The 18,966-nt window shown below is 41.5% G+C and overlaps 1 protein-coding gene across 4 annotated transcripts; it reads right to left on the reverse strand.

The window, feature by feature from the left end:
* Nucleotides 1-497: 497 nt before the first annotated feature.
* On the reverse strand, nucleotides 498-16,788 carry Commd2 (COMM domain containing 2). Of its 4 annotated transcripts, none has more exons than XM_005393003.2 (5): nucleotides 16,645-16,787; nucleotides 16,484-16,561; nucleotides 15,765-15,847; nucleotides 15,076-15,174; nucleotides 498-1,077 (listed from the first exon to the last, which is right to left on the reverse strand). In XM_005393003.2, the coding sequence occupies exons 1-5, from the start codon at nucleotides 16,709-16,711 to the stop codon at nucleotides 880-882; spliced, it is 525 nt and encodes a 174-aa protein (XP_005393060.1). In that variant the 5' UTR covers nucleotides 16,712-16,787; the 3' UTR covers nucleotides 498-879. The 4 variants fall into 4 exon arrangements, with proteins under 4 accessions (XP_005393060.1, XP_013374136.1, XP_005393059.1 ...); XM_013518682.1 differs by having other exon boundaries at nucleotides 15,076-15,249; nucleotides 15,837-15,847; nucleotides 16,645-16,786; XM_005393002.2 differs by having other exon boundaries at nucleotides 15,076-15,249; nucleotides 16,645-16,785.
* Between the last annotated feature and the right edge of the window lie 2,178 nt (nucleotides 16,789-18,966).

The raw sequence follows: 18,966 nt of genomic DNA on the forward strand, positions 1-18,966 counted from the left end.
GTAATTAATTATTTTATTCTTATATCCACTATTTATAAATATAAATGACAGCACGTTTTTTAGTTGCTTTGGGTAAGGGAGAAGATTAGCTCTTGATAAAATATATGATCACACAAATTTAAGTACTATTTAAGCCTATTACCTATGACAACTCAAACCTAGCAATAGGAGAAATATTATACATACGTGCATAACATGAAGAAAAAAATGCATAAACTGCCTATAACAGGCATAGTATTATAAAAATCACATTTACTTTAAATTATTCTGTGGCTTTTAATATCACAGGACGCTTTTAAAAGTCAAAAGGCCGGGCGTGGTGGTGCACACCTGTAATCCCAGCACTCGGAAGGCTGATATAAGAGGATCATTGTGAGTCTGAGACCAGCCTGGGCTACAAAGTGAGCTCAAGGCCAACCTGAACTGCATAGCGGCACCCTGTCTCAAAAAGCAAAGAAAGATAAAAAGTCAAAAAAATTATCTAAAAATATTCTGAATAGTGTTACATTGTAAATTTTATTTTGAAAGTTTGCTCAAAAAGGAAGAAAATAATAAAGTAGCCAAAGTAGTACCAAAAACAGGATAGTCATTCATATATACATAAGATATGAACAGTATAGGTTCATTTCTAGCAAATTCAATCCTGTTCACATATTTAAAATACAAAGTACATTTCAATCTGTCAAGAAGCTGACCATATTGAACACCAGGAAAAAAACTGTACTTTAGCTTCAGATCATGTCTTCAATATCCTAGAACAGTAAAAGATGGAATCTAGACACTTATCACCATCAATTAACAAAAAATTAACTTTGAAAAGTAATTCCTTATATTACCAATTCATACATGACTTAAAGGATTAAACTCTTAAAGCGGGTACTACTTGATGTTGCGGACCACTCTCCTACAGTGGTTTGTTTTCATCTCCTCCAATGCTTGCTCCAGTTGCTGAACTAAATGAAGCAGGGTGGCTGGGTCTGTCTGCAGAACTTTGGTGCTGTGATCTCCATTGTGGTTGAGGTGCAGCTTGAAAGTCACTGCTGGTTTAATCTGCTGCCGGAGACTTCTGCTTGCAAGCTTGATTTTAAATGGAATAAGAGCACAATAGTTACTTAATAACCATGTGGAATATATAATATTTACAATTACCTTGTAATATACACAAAAATCATATTTAAGATGAATCACAGACTTCAAAATTAAAAGTAAACTTTAAAACCTTTGGAGAAAAAAATGAAAATACACATGAACCTTATGGTACAGAAAGATATATACCTTAAAAACTCTTATACTAGAAACTTATATGCACACACAAAAGGTACAAAGTATGAAGACAAAATTGATAAATCTGTCTTACTTTTCTCATTGCCGAGACAAAATACTTGACACCCAAAGTTAGAGGAGGAAAGTTTATTTTAGCTCATAGTTTGTAGAGGTTTCAGTCCATAGTTGGCTGGCTCCAAGGCAGGGTGAGATAACAGAGGAGCATAGCAGAGGAAAAACAGTCCATGGCTTGGCAGGGTAGGCAAAAGGCAGCAAAGCAAACAGCAAGCAGCTGCAGGCAGCCTTCTTTCTGTCCCTTATATCCTAGCCAGGGTACCTACCCAATAGTACTCCCAGGGCATCACATACCCTAGAACCAACCACCTGCAAAAAACCCCACCTATGACTTCATGAGGCTTTGTGTGTGTCGGGGGGCATCTAGATTCAAACCCTTACACTAATTATGTTAACATTAATAACTTTTCTTCAAAGGATACCTTTGATGGTTATAAAACCTAGCCACAAATTGGGAAAAGATATCTTATAACAGGCATATGACTAAAAAGATTTAGTACTCAAAATGTATGATAAAATCCTCTGACATTGTAAGAAAAAAAACCATACCAAAACTCAAAAGAAAAAGGTACAGATCTAAACTAGTACAGTGGTACCTTAGTTGACAAACAATCTATTCCATAATTCTGGAAAAGATGGCCACATCTTTTGTGTTTGTGCAGAAAGGATGGCCAAGGTTGTGTTTGTTATCTAATGTAAAGTTCCTAAACAAAAACAAATTTTGCCAAATGCTTCTGTTTGTGAATCAAATGGCTTGCAAACAAAAGTGTTCATGAACCAAGGTATCACTGTACTTCACAAAAGACAAGTGGTCAAACACAAAAATATGTTCAAATTTATTATATATATCATAAAAATGGCCAATAAGACCTCATGAAAGATCATTTTATACCTATCAAATATAAATAACAGGTTAATCTTGGGTTATAAATATGAAACAGTACTTATAAGGTTAAGTATCTAAGATCATTTGTATAGTACAACAATTACAGATATGCCAGATATGTAAAACATAATGCCTGAAAAAACTACATATTCATTCAATTATACCTGTTTATTTTTGCTTTTCTTCTATATTTGCATAGTCAGGGACTGAAATTATCTAGATATGTAATTAAAGTATGTTCCTGTTGAAAGACAAAGTCAAACTATCCTTCAATTTTTAGTCAATATGGTAATTAAGAACAATTACAGCTAACTATCTATATCATTCTTTAAAATTTTAGAAATTATAGAACATTCTAGCAAAAATCTAACAGGATAGGATCAGACCTAATTTTCCTAATTAAGAGGCTGAATGACATTCAGTACTATAGGATAAAGAACAGTGCCCACATAGTTCTGGATATGGACTCTGGCAGGGAGGATAACAGGGACTGAACCCAGGTTCTCATGCAGACTAGGCAAATACTCCATCAATGAGCTATATACCCAATCCTTTTAAAATATTATTTTGAGACAAGGTCTTGCTAGGTTGCCCAGGCTGTCTTCAAATTTTTGATCCTCCTGCCTCAGCCTCCTAAGTAGCTGGGATTATAGGTACGTACCACTATAATCTAAAGGATTCATTTTTTAACAGGGAAGAAATTCCACCCTCTTCCCTATAAACATAATAATAACAGCAAAAGCTTTAAAACATGTGTAATGCAAGTTAGGGGAAAGATGTTTAGTCTGAAGGGCTATCGTATCTGGCAAAAATCATCAAGTAAGCCACAGGACACATAAATTATGTTTTATTTAACTAATGTTCTTAAGAATTTTTTATTTTTTATTTTTTTTTGGTACCAGCAATCAAACTCATGACCTCATGCTTGCCAGGCAGGCACTTATGCCACTGAGCTATATTCCCAGCCCTAACTAATGTTCTTAAAAGAATTTAGCCTGCTATTAAGCCTCAGGATGATGTGTGAGCAGGAAAGGAAAACGATGCAGTTGTAAATGGACCAGCTCTAGAGGTAATATTCTTCTGCAACAGCCCCATATGGATTCAGTTTACACATATTATTAATAAGGCATCATGGGGCTGGGGACTTAGCTCAGTGGTACAGTGACTGCCTGGCAAGCATGGGGTCATGAGTTCGATTCCCAGTACCAAAAAACAACAACAACAACAACAAAAATTATATTAATAAAGCATCATGATGCTGTAATGTGCTGATAATCTGTGAAGTCTGGAGAAATAGTCCTACAAGATGAATTACAGTGATTAGTTTGTTTTCCATAAGCAACTGCACAATAATTAGAGTGTCCATTCACTACCAGTCTCCATGAGACAATTCAGTTTTTCAAAAATGAAAGATGGCATATCTTGTTACTATTTTCCTAGCCACTTAGCCGGTATTATATGACATGCCTTCTTCCCATAAATAGAAGAATCCACTCCAGTTAAAATCCCTTGTACTAGTTTCACCTAATGTGCTCAGGAACTCAACTAGCTCTGAGTAGTTTCTTTAGCCTTAAAATGCGCTTCACAGAAAAGTGGCACTAGTCATTCTGTATGACTTAACCTTAAACTATACTTGACATTGTATTAATACAGCAAACTCAATTCACTGGTAAATGAGCTGTTTTGCGTTTAATTTTTTTTTTTTTTTTTTTGGACCAGGAATCAAACTCAGGACCTTGCACTTGCCAGGCAGCTGCTGTGCTGCTGAGCTATATCCTTGGCCCACTGAGTTTAATTTTAGAAAACTTAAGTTTCTTCTTTTTGGTCTCTTTGAGACAGGATCTCACTATGCAGTTCAGGCTGGCCTTGAGCTCACTTTGTAGCCCAGGCTGGTCTCGAACTCGCAACGATCCTCCTGGCTCAGCCTCCCGAATGCTGGGATTACAGGTGTGAGCCACTATGCCCAGCAGAAAACTTAGTTTCTAACTTCTGAAACACTATTGGAGGCTGAGGAGAATCACAAGTTCAAGTCTAGTCTGAGCAACTTAGTGACTCAGAGAGATTGTTTCTTTTTTTTTTTTTTTGGTTTTTCTCCGGTACCAGGAACCGAACTCACGACCTTGCGCTTGCCAGGCAGGCGCTTTTGCCGCTGAGCTAAATCCCCAGCCCCAGAGAGAGATTCTGTTTCAAAAAAAGGGAGACAGGGAGGGGCTGGGATGTAGCTTAGTGTTCAGTCCCCAGCAATCCCCCCAAAAAAACCCCAAACTAAACCAAACTGAACAAAAAAGCTGTAGGTCCTTAAAGTCAGAGGACACCCCTCCACATGAGAGAGATAATGATCTAGAAGGTAAATTATTGCTGAACCACATAAACATGATCATCCCTACATCTCTACCTGCTTATTATGAAAGGACCTAAATGTAAAGGGTTAACCACAGTGATCTCCTTCCCATGACCCACACATGACCTGATGCTCAGGTTGCTCAGAACATCACCTATCTTGTTCTTTGCTGTACTCATAAGACTCAGCACATGACAGATACACATCTATTCTATTGGGCACTGAATGCCTATCACATGCTGGGTACTATTTTGGGGACACAGCATCTGCGTACAGTCTGGTTTATACCATATCTTATGTTCATGCCTATTCAAGTACTTATCAGGTCTGACTGCAATAGGTGATTTTTTTTGTTTGTTTGTTTTCTGGTACTGGGAATCGAACTCATGATCTTGCGCTTGCCAGGCAGGCACTGTGCCACTGAGCTAAATCCCCAGCCCTGGTGATTTTTAATTTAATTTGTTTTTAGCCTCCTTTTATCAGACTGTGATGACTTACAGGCAAGTATGCTGTTTCCCCATTGCTGTGGGTATTAGCTGACTTTCTGTTACTGTGAAAAATGCCTAAGATAGCTAAAAGGAGGAAAGATTTATCTGGCTTGCAGTTTCAGGTCTGAGTCTGTGACTGATTACCCCTGATGCTTTGGGCCAGAGGTAAAGTAGTACATCACTTGGCAGAGCAAAGCTGCTTAACTCACGGCAACTGAGAAGCAAAAGAAAAAGACAGTAAGTGGCTCAGTCCTGTATCTCCTGAGGTGTATGCTGCTATGACCTCACTCTTTTCCACTGCCTCCAAGTTCCATCACCTTCCATGAGTGCTACAGGCTGCTGACTAAGCCCTTAATACACAGGTTTCTGGGGGACATTATTCAAACCAGAGCAGAGTTTTACAAGGTCTGTGATACTCCAAATTCAATAAATAGACAATATGGGTTAATTAATGCATTAATGCATACTGGAGCATAAAAGCGATCTTTTCTATGATGTTTATGTCAGTGGGATAACTTCTCTAAGCCAGTCACCCAATCTCAACTGTAAAATCAGAAGATCTAGTATGAAAGGTGCAGGTTTTTTTGAGACAGGCCAGCAAGCAGTTCAGGCCAGCCTTGAGCTCACTTTGTAGCACAGGCTGGTCTTGAACTTGCAATGATCCTCCTGCCTCAGCCTCCCAAGTGCTGGGATTACAGGTGTATGCCACCACATCCAGCAAGGTACAGCTTTTTCAAACCAAAGTGTAAGTCTTTTATCTTGTTAGTTCTGATACCCTTGATGATCCCATTTTAATATTTCTCTTATTTTTAGTGACACTGTATAATGTTATTCTTTCCTGAAACCACACTTTATTTTATTTATTTATTTATTTATTTATTTTTCCCCCGGTACCGGGAATCAAACTCACGACCTTATGCTTGCCAGGCAGGCGCTGTACCACTGAGCTAAATCCCCAGCCCCTCCGTAGTCACTTTAACTGGAGTATCCAATGAGATTTGGTTCAACCAATCACCAGAGAAATCACTCTTATTTGTAATTTGAACTAACCTTACACTCAAGTTCTAGGAGACTGCAGACTAAATAAGTTGTTATCACTGTGAATTCAATATATCTTGAACTGATAAATGCCATGTGGGAGTGTGGCTCCAGGGCTGCTTGAATTTCTAATTTTTCAAGAGTTGCTATAAACTATAGTTTTGGTGTAAAAGCTACCATTTTTTAAAAATAGTGGAAGGAGTGAGGAGACTGGCATGTTTTCAAGGTGGAAAATGATTTGCAGATGGATTAAATGAAGGGTAAAGAAATGAGTCAAGAACAATTCCAAGTATTTTGGTCTTAAATAAATCAAAGAACAGACATCACCTATGGACAGGAGGGGACATTATGGAAAGAGCAGTTTCAGGAAAAGAGGGTGAGGAAAGCAGAAGTCAGTTTTGAATATACAGTAGAACTGTGGCTTGTGAGTACGATTTGTTGTGGAAACACGCTTGTAATCCAAAGCACTTGTATATCAAAGTGAATTTCCCCACAAGAAATAATGGAAATTCAGACGATTCATTCCACAACTCAAAAACATTCACGTAAAAATGATTACAATACTGTAATATAATACAAAGTAACAAAGAAAATACAAAATATAAAGAAAAATAGATTAACCTCCACTTATCTTTGAAAACCTTTGTGGCTCATGTGAAAGAGACAAGAGAGGAGAGGTATCATGTAGGATGATGTAGTCAGAGTTTGCAAGGGAACAGATTTAACACAGGGCACATAACTTCTAGGATTATTTTATAATATTCACCCAAAAAGTCAAATGAAGAGAGTTCAAGAGATCTGTCCATGCACTAGAGACCCAGCGAACCCAGCTGAGGGCCTGGATCCCACTGCAATGTCCTGCACAAGTCCAGCTGAAGACCTAGAGCCCATGGCAGTGTCTTCCAGAAGTTTAGCTGCAGGCCTAGAGACCACAACCCTGTCTCATGTACGTCTGTATCAAGGCCCAAAGATCAGTGGTGAAGCTAGAAAGTCTGTGCCAGAGGCATGAAGGATCTGCCTTATAGCCAGGAAGTGACGCTCAAGGTAAAGACCAGAGCTCCTCCAGAGAACTGCAGCCCTCCTCAGTGACAGCGAGGACCCAGGCTCTTCCAACGATGAGAACAGGTGAACTCACACTAGAAGAGCCACAGTGACAAGCTTCTCCAGGAGAATCAACAGCACACCATCTTCCCCTCTATTTCTCCTTTTATGCTGTTGGCAACAATCCTCAGGTGGGCCTTCCACACCCAGAACCATGCTGACTCCGTTCAGCTGGTGTACAAGTTGGCCAATAGTTAATTCAGGACAGGTGACTTTCACCATCACTAACAGAATCACTGCTATCTACTGGCTCAATGGAATCTTTTACTTTTTGTGCAGCTTTACCAAGGAACCTATCCAATGACACCTGCTTTTGTTTTTTTTGAGAATTTCATGGAAGTATGATATTGCATTGTCATTAAACAGATTCATTGCTCCCACTGCCACAGCCTTACTCAGTGCTCTTCTACAAAATTTTGCACGTTTCCCACATTTTAAACGTCTCCCTAATCTCATTTGAAGTGAGGGGTACCCCTATCTTTTTCTCTTTCTCCTCTGTAGACAAGATCTCCTCCATAACTTCCTGCTGTTGCTTGCAATGCAGACCCAGCAGTTTATTGGTAGCCAGCTCCTAGCTCTGTTCCTCTACCACTCTTGAATGCCATTTTCATTCACCTCCAGTCCCTTGGTCTTCCCTAAGAACACAATTTCATCAACAATTGGCAGCTCTCATGATCTCCATCTAAGTCATGTCCAAGAACACACTCAGGCCACAGTTTTCTCTCAGCAGAATTGAGGGTTCTCTTGATGACCCCGTTTCAGGCTTTACTGATGCGGCAGTTCATGATATGGAAATGATTTTTCCAAAACTCTCGGGAGGGTAGTGTGTCCCTTTGGTTACCTCGAAGCCTCACTAAAACAGTGTTTTAGTGTAAAGTTTTTTAAAGTTTGAAATGACCTGCTGATCCATGGGTGGGGGAATTAGAGTGGGGCTTGGAGCAAAGAACTTGACCTTAATGAGCTTGGATTCCTCCAGTAAGTTGTCTGCAAAGCTTGGAGGATGAGCAGGAACATTATCTGTAATCAGCAGGGCTCTGAGTGGCACATTCCTATCTAAATGGTGTTCCTTCAATGCAGGACCACAGACCTCACTGATCCACTCAATGAATAGAGTGAGATGATAAGCCTTGCTGGTGGAACCCCACATATGTTTCATTGGCTCTTTTTTTTTTTTTTTTTTTGAGTTTTAAAAGTTAAGAACATTTATTAGCATGCAGATATCAACACAGCCATACTACTTGTCCATCTTCTTGGCGAAGTTCAGCTCCTTTTCTTTTTTGGGTTATCTGACAAGCAACTTGCATGACACAGGGCATAAATAATACAGATATACAGTAATGTAGCAGCAGAATGCAGTACCAGTGTATCTGCAAAATATGCCTAGTTGATTTACATGCATCGAATACCTGTCATTTCACCAATGCAAAAATAATTTCTAATAATTTGGGTAAGTAGCGACAGAGACAGTTGAAGTTAGGAACAACTATATTTGAAAGGCTTTTGGACAGACTTTGAAATGTTGACTCTGCTTTTGCAGATAAAAGCTAAAGCACAGCTGGCCATGGTGGCACTTGTCTGTAATACCAGCACAGGAGGATAGAAAGTTCAAGTCCACCCTGTGCATAGTAGGGATTTAGTGATACTATGCGTCAAAATAAAAATACAAATGGGCTGGAGATGTTACTCATGTGAAGACTCTGGGTTCAATCCCAAATACTGCAAGGGAGAAATACAAAGCTAATTTGTACATGTACATCACAATGCTTGTGCTGACTTACTCCGTGTAAAATATATGCAACATCCACACTAAAACATTAATATGGTTCTTCAAAAACACCTTGCATAGCCCAAGGGACATTATCTCACCTAACAAAATTATTAGTTTATTAATGTCATGTAGTGCTTAATCCATATTTAAATTTCTCCCATTGTTTCTTTGCAGGTCTATCTGACCCAAGATTCAATCAAAATATGTTTTGTTAAATCCTGGAGTATGTACCCATTTTTTGGATTTTTGAGACAGGTTTTCACTATGTAGTCCAGGCTATCCTGAACCCGTGGTGATCCTGTCTCACCCTCCCGAGTGCTGGGACCACAGGTATGTGCCACCACGCCAGGCTTCTTTTCCATTCTTGAAAAGTGCCTTTTAAAATGACTTTCTGATTTGCTGAACTCCTCCTAGTTGTCTTGTTCAATGTCTCATGCGGTGTGATCCCTTTCTTGTGGTCACCTTGCATTTCTTTTTTTTTTTTGAGACAAGGTCTCACTATGCAGTTTAGGCTGGTCTTGAACTCACTTATGTAGCCCAGGCTGGCCTCAAACTCACAAAGATCCTCCTGCCTCAGCCTCCCGAGTGCTGGGATTACAGGCGTGTGCCACTGCACCCAGCTCACCTTGCATTTCTTGAAGGCTTGTGGATTCTTGGAATGATACACAAGCAGGGGTTTGACTTTGAAGTCCCCACTTACATTAGCACAAAACAAGAGGTAACATGCTCTCTCATGGGCTTGTTATTGGGCATTGCATTCTCTTCTTCTGTAAGGTAGTTCTCTTTGGCAACTTTTTCAAAATAAAATCCCCATCTCACTGCAGTTAAAAACTTGCTCTGGCAGGTAATTCTCAGAAACTATGAGCTTCTGGAACTCAGCAGCTCCTGTCACAACTCTATGGAAGCCACTTCTCCTCTTAAAGTTAGCAACCCATCCCCTACTTGCCTTAGAACCCCCTTCATTTCCTATTGATGTACTTGGCAGTTTATTTACGAGATCAGCGTACAAGGCCTTTGCCTTCACACAGATAAAGTTCTTGGTCACAGTAAGGCAGCAGAGGAAAGAGTCTACCTCTGCAGGCAGCCTGACCTAGAATGAAGCAAAGCATCCCTAAACTTACCCTTGTATGGAAAAGCAAAGGATGGTCAACAGGTGCCTTGAAGTGACAAAAAATACAATAGGGCAATTGTAGGCACCTTCCACTGTTCTGAAAAATCACTGATTTCAATCAAATACTGTGCCTATGACTAAGCATTTGAGCACTGAAGCCAATCACCCACAATCCCGCAGCAGAAAAGAGAACCACTGGCTCCATGTGACATTCAGCATCACATACGACTCATATTGCAAGACATCATTTGTTTAACAAGTCGTAATATATTAAGGATGCTTGCTCACCTTGTGGAACACTCAGAACAAGTTAGTCACAATCCACAGTTTTGCTATATTGCATCTGAATACCTATCCAACACCCATGTGGAGATGTCAAACAGGCTTCAACTGTATGGCAGCTGAGGAACAGATCTAGGCTAAAGATATAAATTTGGGAATCCCAACTATACAGGGAGCATTTAAAGTCATAAATTAGATGTCCCAAGGGGAACAAAAAGGTACGAAGATTGCAAACTGACTGTTTAAAGGTTGATGAGACAATCAGCAAAGGAGACTGAGAAGAGGGCAGATGAGGCTGAGAGCCACAATTTCAAGTAGTAAAGAGTGAGTAACTGCGATGAGTACTGCTATGGCATGAAGACTAAAAGGCAATGGCCTTGATTAATTTATGACTGTAGAGTAGTAAAAGTGAAGCTTAACCAGTGTGGACTCAAGAGAGAAAAAACAGCAAGACTAAGCCCGAAGAGTCAGAGGTCTGGTGGATTGGCGTCATGAGAGCCATTTGGAAGCTGTAAACCAGGAGGACCTTGTGCCATACCTGGGGAGACTCCCTGGAAGCCATTCTTCCCCTGACAGCACAGGCTGCGGTGGAGGAGCGCGTGGAGCTCCGGAGAGGTCTGCACTGAGATTCCTGCTGCCTGTGATGATGGTTGGGGAGAGGACACTAACTTGTTATGGGGTCCCAATGCGATGGGACGCCGGAGAGAAAAAGCTACAAAGAATGGCTTTCACCCCAGATGGCTCACTTGAGATGTAAGAACTGCCTCCTCAGTATTCCATAGCTGTGACAAGGAGGAGGCCAAGGAGAGAAAACAAAGAGACTGAGAAATAGCAGCTGCTTTTGCTGCAGCACTAAGAGAAACAGACCCTAAGTCTGATTCTCGGGGCCCCAAGAAGAACTCGACAACTGCATTCATCTGCTACCACTGTTAAAAGCAGGCCACCTCAAGAGGAACTGCCCCAAGAGGCCCCCTGGGCCATGCCCTGAATGCATAGGTGACCACTGGAGATAGGTCTGCCCTCTGAAGAGGAGGCTCCAGAGCTCAGACCCATCTTACCAGGTAGTCTAACAGGAATGAGGGGGCCCGGGGCATACTCTGCCTTCTCCCTCTGGCCAGACTGTCATCTCCATGGAGGAGCCCTGGGTAATCATGACTATGGAGGAACAAGAAAATAGCCTGTTGCTAGACACAGGTGCAAGTCTCTTGGTCCTTCTTTTCAATCCTGGCCTTCCTTCCAGCCGTCACACCTCAATGACAGGAGTCACTGGTAGGAGGTAATATGCTATTTTTGACAACCCTTAGGCTGCAACTTGTTAGATCCTTCTTGCATATCTCTGTCTTCCTGAGAAACCACTTTGAAGATACCACCATGTATTATAGCAGCCATTGATATTTTCCTACTAATCTGTGCATAACTCTGTAATGTTTGTATTGCTTCTATCCTATTTCATAAATGGATCCATGTTTATTATTATGTGTTTCCTACAACAACCATTGAGAATTATTGAATGATTATTCACTAGATCACTCATGTATAGCTCTATTTATTTTCTTTAGAAGCCACTTTGAAGATACCAAAGTCTAGTACAACAACTATTGATAATCTCCTACCTCTTTTGTCTGTACCTCACTATTATTTGTCTATTTGTTTTCCTGAGAAACTATCTTATAGATAACAATATGTAAAACAATAACCACTGATAAGTTCCTACCACTTTGTCTGTAATTTGGTAAGCCCCCCCCTTATTACTGCTATCCTTCTTTTACTCTTTAAAATAAAAAAAGAAAAAAAATAAATACTGAAAAAAAGAGAGAACAAACAAGAAGAATGTAAAGATAGACAACACCTTCAAGTTTTGATGTAAAGGGAATGGCAGTAAGGGGATATATGGACTCAAGACTGGGTTCCTGACGATTAGGACATATGAGGCAGAAAACAGAGGGAGTAATTGTTGGAACTATGTCCTCATGTGGGCAAATGGGGATGAGTTATGGTGTATACAGGAAGAGGCTGTTTATATGCAAGAGCATGGGCCCGGCATCAATAATAACAGGAGTGAAAGCACAGCAAGACAGGGTTTCACATGTAGTTCAGGCCAGCCTTGAACTCACTATGTTGCCCAGGCTCGTCTTGAACTCACAGTGATCCTCCTGTCTCAGGCTCCTGAGTGCTGGGATTATAGGCATGCACCATCACACCCAATTCAACAAGTGGAGGTTAATACAGGCAGGACGGCAGATGTGGTAGGAGAAATGGGTGAGAGTTTTTTCTGATTTCCTTGCTTTTCTTAGTCAAACAGGAAGCAAAGTCAACGGCTAAGAGTGTGTGGTGTCGATGGGGCTTGGAGGCTTTGGAGAAAGAATATACAAGGCATGCATGACCCTTGCTATCCCAGAGTTTACAGCTAACTGTGGGACATGGGTATGTTTGAGCAAAATGACTTTGGAAAAGAAGAAACACAGGTGCCACAAAAAAGAAACCAGACTACCAAGACTTAATTATAGTTGAACAGCAGCACAGGGAATTTCTGCCAGAGAGGCATCACTTAAAGCAGATGTCAACAAATTTGTTTTTCTTTTTCTGTGAAGAGCCAAATAACATGTATTTTAGGCTTTGCAGATCATAAAGTTGCTAGCACAACTACTTAACTCTGTCCTTATACTTTGGAATCAGCCACAGATAGTATATAAATAAATAAGCATGACTGTGTCCCAATAAAACTTTAAAGCTATAGGTAGCAGATCAGACTTGGCCCATGGCCCACAGTTTGTTAAGCCCTGATTTCAACGGAGACTACACAGAATAGAGTGAAGAAGTAATGGCAAGAAAGAGAAAGCATTTCATATAGAGGGAAAAAATATCTAAAAGTCTAGTTTTTCATTACTTCTAATTCCCACTTTCATTGTGACCTACCCAAGGATGCTAGGTTAATTTCCTAAATGACTGCCTTGGTGTTACTTTCTTATCCAAGAATCTATAAGGAGGTGGGCATGGTGGTGCATGCCTGTAATTCCAGCACTTGGGAGGCTGAGGCAAGAGGATTACTGTGAGTTTCAGGTCAGCCTACCAAGTAAGTTCAAGGCCAGTCTGAACTACATAGCAAATCCTGTCTCAAAAAGAAAAAAAAAATCTGTAATGACTTCTTACAGTCTGCTCTGTCGGGTCTAAAGTCTACCACCTATTCTGACCATCTAATCTCACTTCAAATCACAAAAATCCACTGTAAGATTGGTTCACAAACTTTATTGCACATTGGTATTAACTAAGTGAAAGGTAATTGTGCTTTTAAAAACTCTGATGCCTGAGCCAAACTTTATACCCATAAATTGGAATCTCTAGGGGTAGAACATACATGGTAGCATTATTTTAAAGCTCCCCAAGTTATTCCAACCCACAATGAAGTCTGGGAACCAACGTAGTGTACCACGTATTCATATGCTCATTTTCATTCATATGGCCTTTACAACTTATGATGCCTCCTCTGCCAAAAACATTTACTCTGGATTTCTCCATTCACTTATCCTTCCAAAATATCACTTTTTTGTTAAAGCTTTCTGGATCATGCCAGTACACATGGAACCATTTGACATGTAATTTCTTTTGAAACACTCAGTTGGCACCTTCATTTATGCAATTATCTTCTTCCTCTTCAAAATCTTGTAATTATCTTTATTACTGGTTATTTTGAGAACACCTAATCTTCCTACCAGATGATAACATCGTCTTCAGCTAAGACAGTAGTTCTTCTGTGTCTCAAAACATTGAGTACATCTCAATTCGCAAATGGGATGATGACATTCAATAAATATTTTTTATCTTTCACTGCTTAATAAACAGCTACATGCAATAGTCTGAAAACTTCTTTTCATTCATTTATTTGTTTGAGACAAGGTTTTCCTCTTTTGCCCAGGGTAGTCTCCAACTTCCAGGCTCACGGGACCCTCTTGTCCCAGAGTGGCTGGGACTACAGGTGCATGCCAATGAACCTGGCTCTTCCTTTTACTTATTTATGTGGCTTTAAAAACAACTAAAAGATGAACCTCACAGAAATAATGTACAAAAGAAGCCAGATACAAGAGAATATTGAATGAGTCACTCCACGTATAGAAAGGTAAAATCCATGTTAGAAGCCAGGAGGCTTGTTCCCTTTGGGAAAGTAAAAATGGGCACTAATAGCCTGGAGGGGAGGATGATGCTTCTAGGGTGCTGGCCATGGCCGTGCCTGTTTCATAGGTGTTTTCACTGTGTGATAATCTCTTGAGCTGTACTACACCAATCTATGCACTGTTCCATAGGCATTTTATATTTAAAGAGCAATGTTTTCCATTTGGGACCCCTCTTGTCTCTCAGGAGCTATTCCTAGTCTCCATTCCCCATTTCTATTTCCCATTCCTTTTTGCCAATAAATTTTCCTACTCTTAACCTCCAAAAAAAAAAAAGGAGAAATGTTTTTGAAAAGCTAAGCATCACTAACAAAGTTTGCATAATCATTTCCTTTTCCACAACAACCAAGTTCTTAAACACTGCAAATTAAGGAGACAGAACATATTAAAAATAAAATAAAATGAACTATTTGTGAAATGATCTGAAAATGAGTATTAAAAAGAACCCCAAAGTTTCAAACCAGAGCTTGACAAAGGTGGTAAAGAATAGAATACATAGGACATAAACTTTAAAGAATTGTTATATTCTGTATTATTGTTAAAAAAAAAAAAGTACCTGTACATCTAGTCGCCATTCGAGGCTATGGTAGGTGGGAAGGTCAGGTGCCAGTTCATTTAGAATAGTTCTGATCTCCTTTCTGTTGTCCAGATAAAGCTGAAGCAATAATTTGTTTAATTCTTCAGAGAATCCCAAAACAAAAACAGAGTCTTGGAAATCCAGTTCAGATATCTAAAAGTACATTCATTTAACAGATCAAACCATATCTTTGTCTAGTAAATGCTAAAATGTTACACAAAAGATGTACATGATATCCTCTAATTTTGTCTCTAAAATTTCTTAAATTGCCTACCATTCCAAAACCTGACTTACTGATATACAAAAAATATTTTGTAAGTACGAAAGGAAAGAACTGCCATGCTCAGTTTTGCCTATTTTCCATCACGCCAGATACCGCTGATATGCAAAGAAATCATTTCATTCTTTCTTCTTTTAGTATACAAACACTATGCCTATGGTTCAACAACATACAGAATTATACAGAAATAAATTATTCTAATTTATACTTGCAAGAGGCATTCATATTAGCATATTACAGTCATTGTTTAGGTAGTCTTCACAATGGTAATTACACCGTTAACAACAATATTAAATATACAAGTGCCTGCCACCGTTATAATGTAGAGCACAATGAACTTTTTAAAAAAGGATCCAGATAATACAAAGCAGTTCTCAGAAGCCCTTACCATAAGCTTTGAGCTCTCAGTGAGGAGATAGGTTAAGCCCTCCACACCGTGCTGGACAGTGTCACTACTCACATTGAGTTTTCCTAAAAGAAGGAAAAACAGGCTGATTATTCCGGGATGTCCATCTTTTTATTCAAACGCCTATTAAAAATATTCTCAATTAGCCCACGTTTTCAAATACCGCAATACAAAAGGGGAGCCGCTGAGACCCTCCCGCGCCTTCCCCGCACTCCGCGCCGGACGCCCTCCGTAGCTCCGGCCGGGTAACCGCGGCCCAACGCGCACTGCGGGAGCCCACCCCTCCCGAGTACGCGCTCCTTCCGGCCCGCCGAAGAGGAGCTCCACACGGGCGGACTTACGCCCAGGTTCCCCTCCTCTGGGGGGAACAACCGCACAGCGGTGCGGACGGCCAATATTAACCAGCCACCCGCACGTTCACGCGGACGCACCCCCGACCCGGGCTCCGCGGCGCAGGTCTGCCCCACCCACACGGCTGAGGCGGGGGCATGCGCACTGCAAGGGAAGAAACCGCTCATGGCCTCTCCGCGTCCCAGCTACTCAGGGGACAGGCCGGCGCGGCGCCCGGCCGAGGGGCTCCGACGGCTTTACTCTACCGCCCCGCGAGCGACACACTGCGACGCGGGAGGTCCCTCCTCACGCGACCCCGAGCGGCGCGCCCTTCCGCGCAGCCCGCAGCGCCCGGCGCCCGCTCTCCTTACTGGCGGCGCCGTCGTAGATCTTCGGGTTCGACCCCCGCCTCAGGGACTCCACCGCGATCCGCCCGAACTCCGCGACCACTGCAAGGAAGTCAGAGGCCCTGAGCGCCGCGCGCCCTCGCGGCGTCTTCCCCGCCCGCAGAACGCGGTCCCTGCGCTCTCACCCGCGCCGTCCACTCGCGGCAGGAAAGCCAGGTGCTCCTTGTGCTCCTCCGACAAGTCCAGCAGCATCTTCTCCGCCCGGCGAATCTCACCCGCGGCGCCGGCCCCGTCCCCGCGCCCGCCACTTCCGGCGCTCGCGTCCAGCGCGTAGAGGCTCGGGCGCCGCAGGCCCCCACGCTTTGGGTTCCGGCTCTAGCGGTCTCCCCAGCGGAGGCGCCGAGCGGGAGGGCCGCTTGGGGTAGAGCGCAGGCTGCTGTAGGAGCCGGAGCTTCTTCCCATTCATACTCTTCCCGCAAACGTGTCGTGAGTGCACGGTGCTAGCCTTTGAGGGAAGAGGAAAGGTGTTTAAAATCTGACATGGCTCCTCATGGAACTTTCATGTATATGTGCTGCCGAAGCGAGCACTCATGCAACGTTCATGGATAATAGCGAAACAATTTAATACTGGTTAAGTGCTGTGTCAGGAAGGCTGTTAATGTGGCCGGGCGCGGTGGTGCACACCCTTAATCCCAGCCCTCAGAAGGCTGAGGCAGGAAGAGCATTGCAAGTTCCGGGCTAGCTTGCACTGCATAGCAAAACTCTGTCTCAAAAAGACAAATAAAAGTTGTTAATGTTTATTAATTAATTCATTTTTCAGTTTATAAGAAACTTATGTGGTAGGTTCATTACTATTTCCACTACAGATAAACAGAGATAACATTATTAGCTTGCGCAGAGCTCTTCTGTATGTTAGTATATCTCATTTAATACTCTCAATACGAATGTCCTCCATTTTACAAGTTAAGAAACAAAGCTCTAAAAGTTATGTGACAATACCGCTGATAGCTGCAAGGAGATGATAGATCTCTTGCCCACCTGCTCCAAAGGGCCATCCATCTACACACCAGGCTGAAAACTGAGGGCATTTGAAAATTTTTTCCAGGTACTGGTGATTGAACCCAAGGTCTTGGCACTGAGTAACATGCCCAGTCCATTTTTTATTTTGAGACAGGGTTTCATTATAGTCACTATTGCCCAGGCTGGGCTTGCACTTAAAATATTCCTACATCAGCCTACCAGAGAGCTAAGATTAGACCCATGCCACTATGCCTGGCAAAACTGAAGGTTTGTAACAAGTTTTCTGAGGTGCTGGCGATCCACCTAGGGCTTTATGTATGTTAAATACACACTCCGCTATTGACCAACATCCCCAGCCCCTGTAACAAGTTTTATGAATGATTCTAAATTAGGATAAATATGATGATGATGATGAAAATAACTAAAGCTTGTAGAATTCAGAACAATGTCATTTTTATGTTTTGAAGATGTATGAGAACTTGGCCTCTTTTCCAACTCTCTTCTCACCTGTTTGGTTCAAATATGAGAGAGGATAGGAACTGGTAGGAATATGACTCTCCAAATCTCTCTTCTTAGTGTCGGGGACAAGGGAGAAATAAGAGGGGAGAAGGAGACAGAAACAGAGGCAGACTTCACATCTGTCTTCTGTGTAGGGATGTGGGGATATTCCCTGGGATTCTCTGTCCTAGGCGAACACTCTGTTACTGAGCTACCTGCCCATCAAGAGACAGCTCAGGTAGAAGTGGAACTGGGAGTTTCCCGGCTCCTCTCTCTCTGCCTTATCCTTTACATCTGACTGAAATGCTTTCCTCCCCTTGGGCACAAAAAGTTCTTGAACTGATCATCTAGGTGTCACATCTTTGATGCAGAGAGCAGTTTCTGCTTAGACTGTAAATTGTCAATCAACAAATAGTGGCATCAGTTTCTAGAGATGCTTTTATTCATACATACTTTATTAAGAAAGTGTCTGTTGAAAAATAATTTTCAGAAAAGTCACTATCCTTCTATGTATATATAATGAACACATACCAAACTTTATTGAACTCATTCATGAATGAAGAAATTAGTGAAAACACACTATGAACCAATTTCACCTGATGCAGAAGAAACATTCAAGAATGCTGACGGCCCAGCATGGTGTGGTGGTGCACGCCTGTGATCCTAGCACTTGGGAGGCTGAGGCAGGAGGATCACTGTGAGTTTGAGGCCAGCCTGGGCTACGTAGTGAGTTCAAGGCCAGTCTAAACTGCTTAGCAAGACCCTGTCTCAAAAAAAGAAAAGAAAAAAGAGGGGGCTGGGGATTTAGCTCAGCAGCAAAGCCCCTGCCTGGCAAGCGCAAGGTCATGAGTTCAATTCTCGGTACGGGAAAAAAAGAACAAAAAAAAAAAAAAAGAAAAAAGAAAAAAGAATGTTGAAGTGACCTAACAGATACAATGTTATACCACTTTGGAAGTTCTCCTCTGTAATCTCTGTAATCCCAGGGACTC

The sequence above is a fragment of the Chinchilla lanigera genome, unplaced genomic scaffold (genome assembly GCF_000276665.1).
Source record: "Chinchilla lanigera isolate Chin_1 unplaced genomic scaffold, ChiLan1.0 scaffold00047, whole genome shotgun sequence".
NCBI classification, from domain to species: Eukaryota; Metazoa; Chordata; class Mammalia; order Rodentia; family Chinchillidae; genus Chinchilla; species Chinchilla lanigera.

What these genes read in the sequence shown, in the direction of transcription:
- Commd2 (XM_005393002.2), bottom strand. Translation starts at nt 16,711, where the DNA reads ATGCTGCTGGACTTGTCGGAGGAGCACAAGGAGCACCTGGCTTTCCTG. An exon ending in GCCGCGAGTGGACGGCGCGG is followed by an intron (nt 16,562 to 16,644) that starts GTGAGAGCGCAG and finishes ACTTCCTTGCAG; the next exon opens with TGGTCGCGGAGTTCGGGCGG. An exon ending in CTGAGAGCTCAAAGCTTATG is followed by an intron (nt 15,250 to 15,764) that starts GTAAGGGCTTCT and finishes ATGTACTTTTAG; the next exon opens with ATATCTGAACTGGATTTCCA.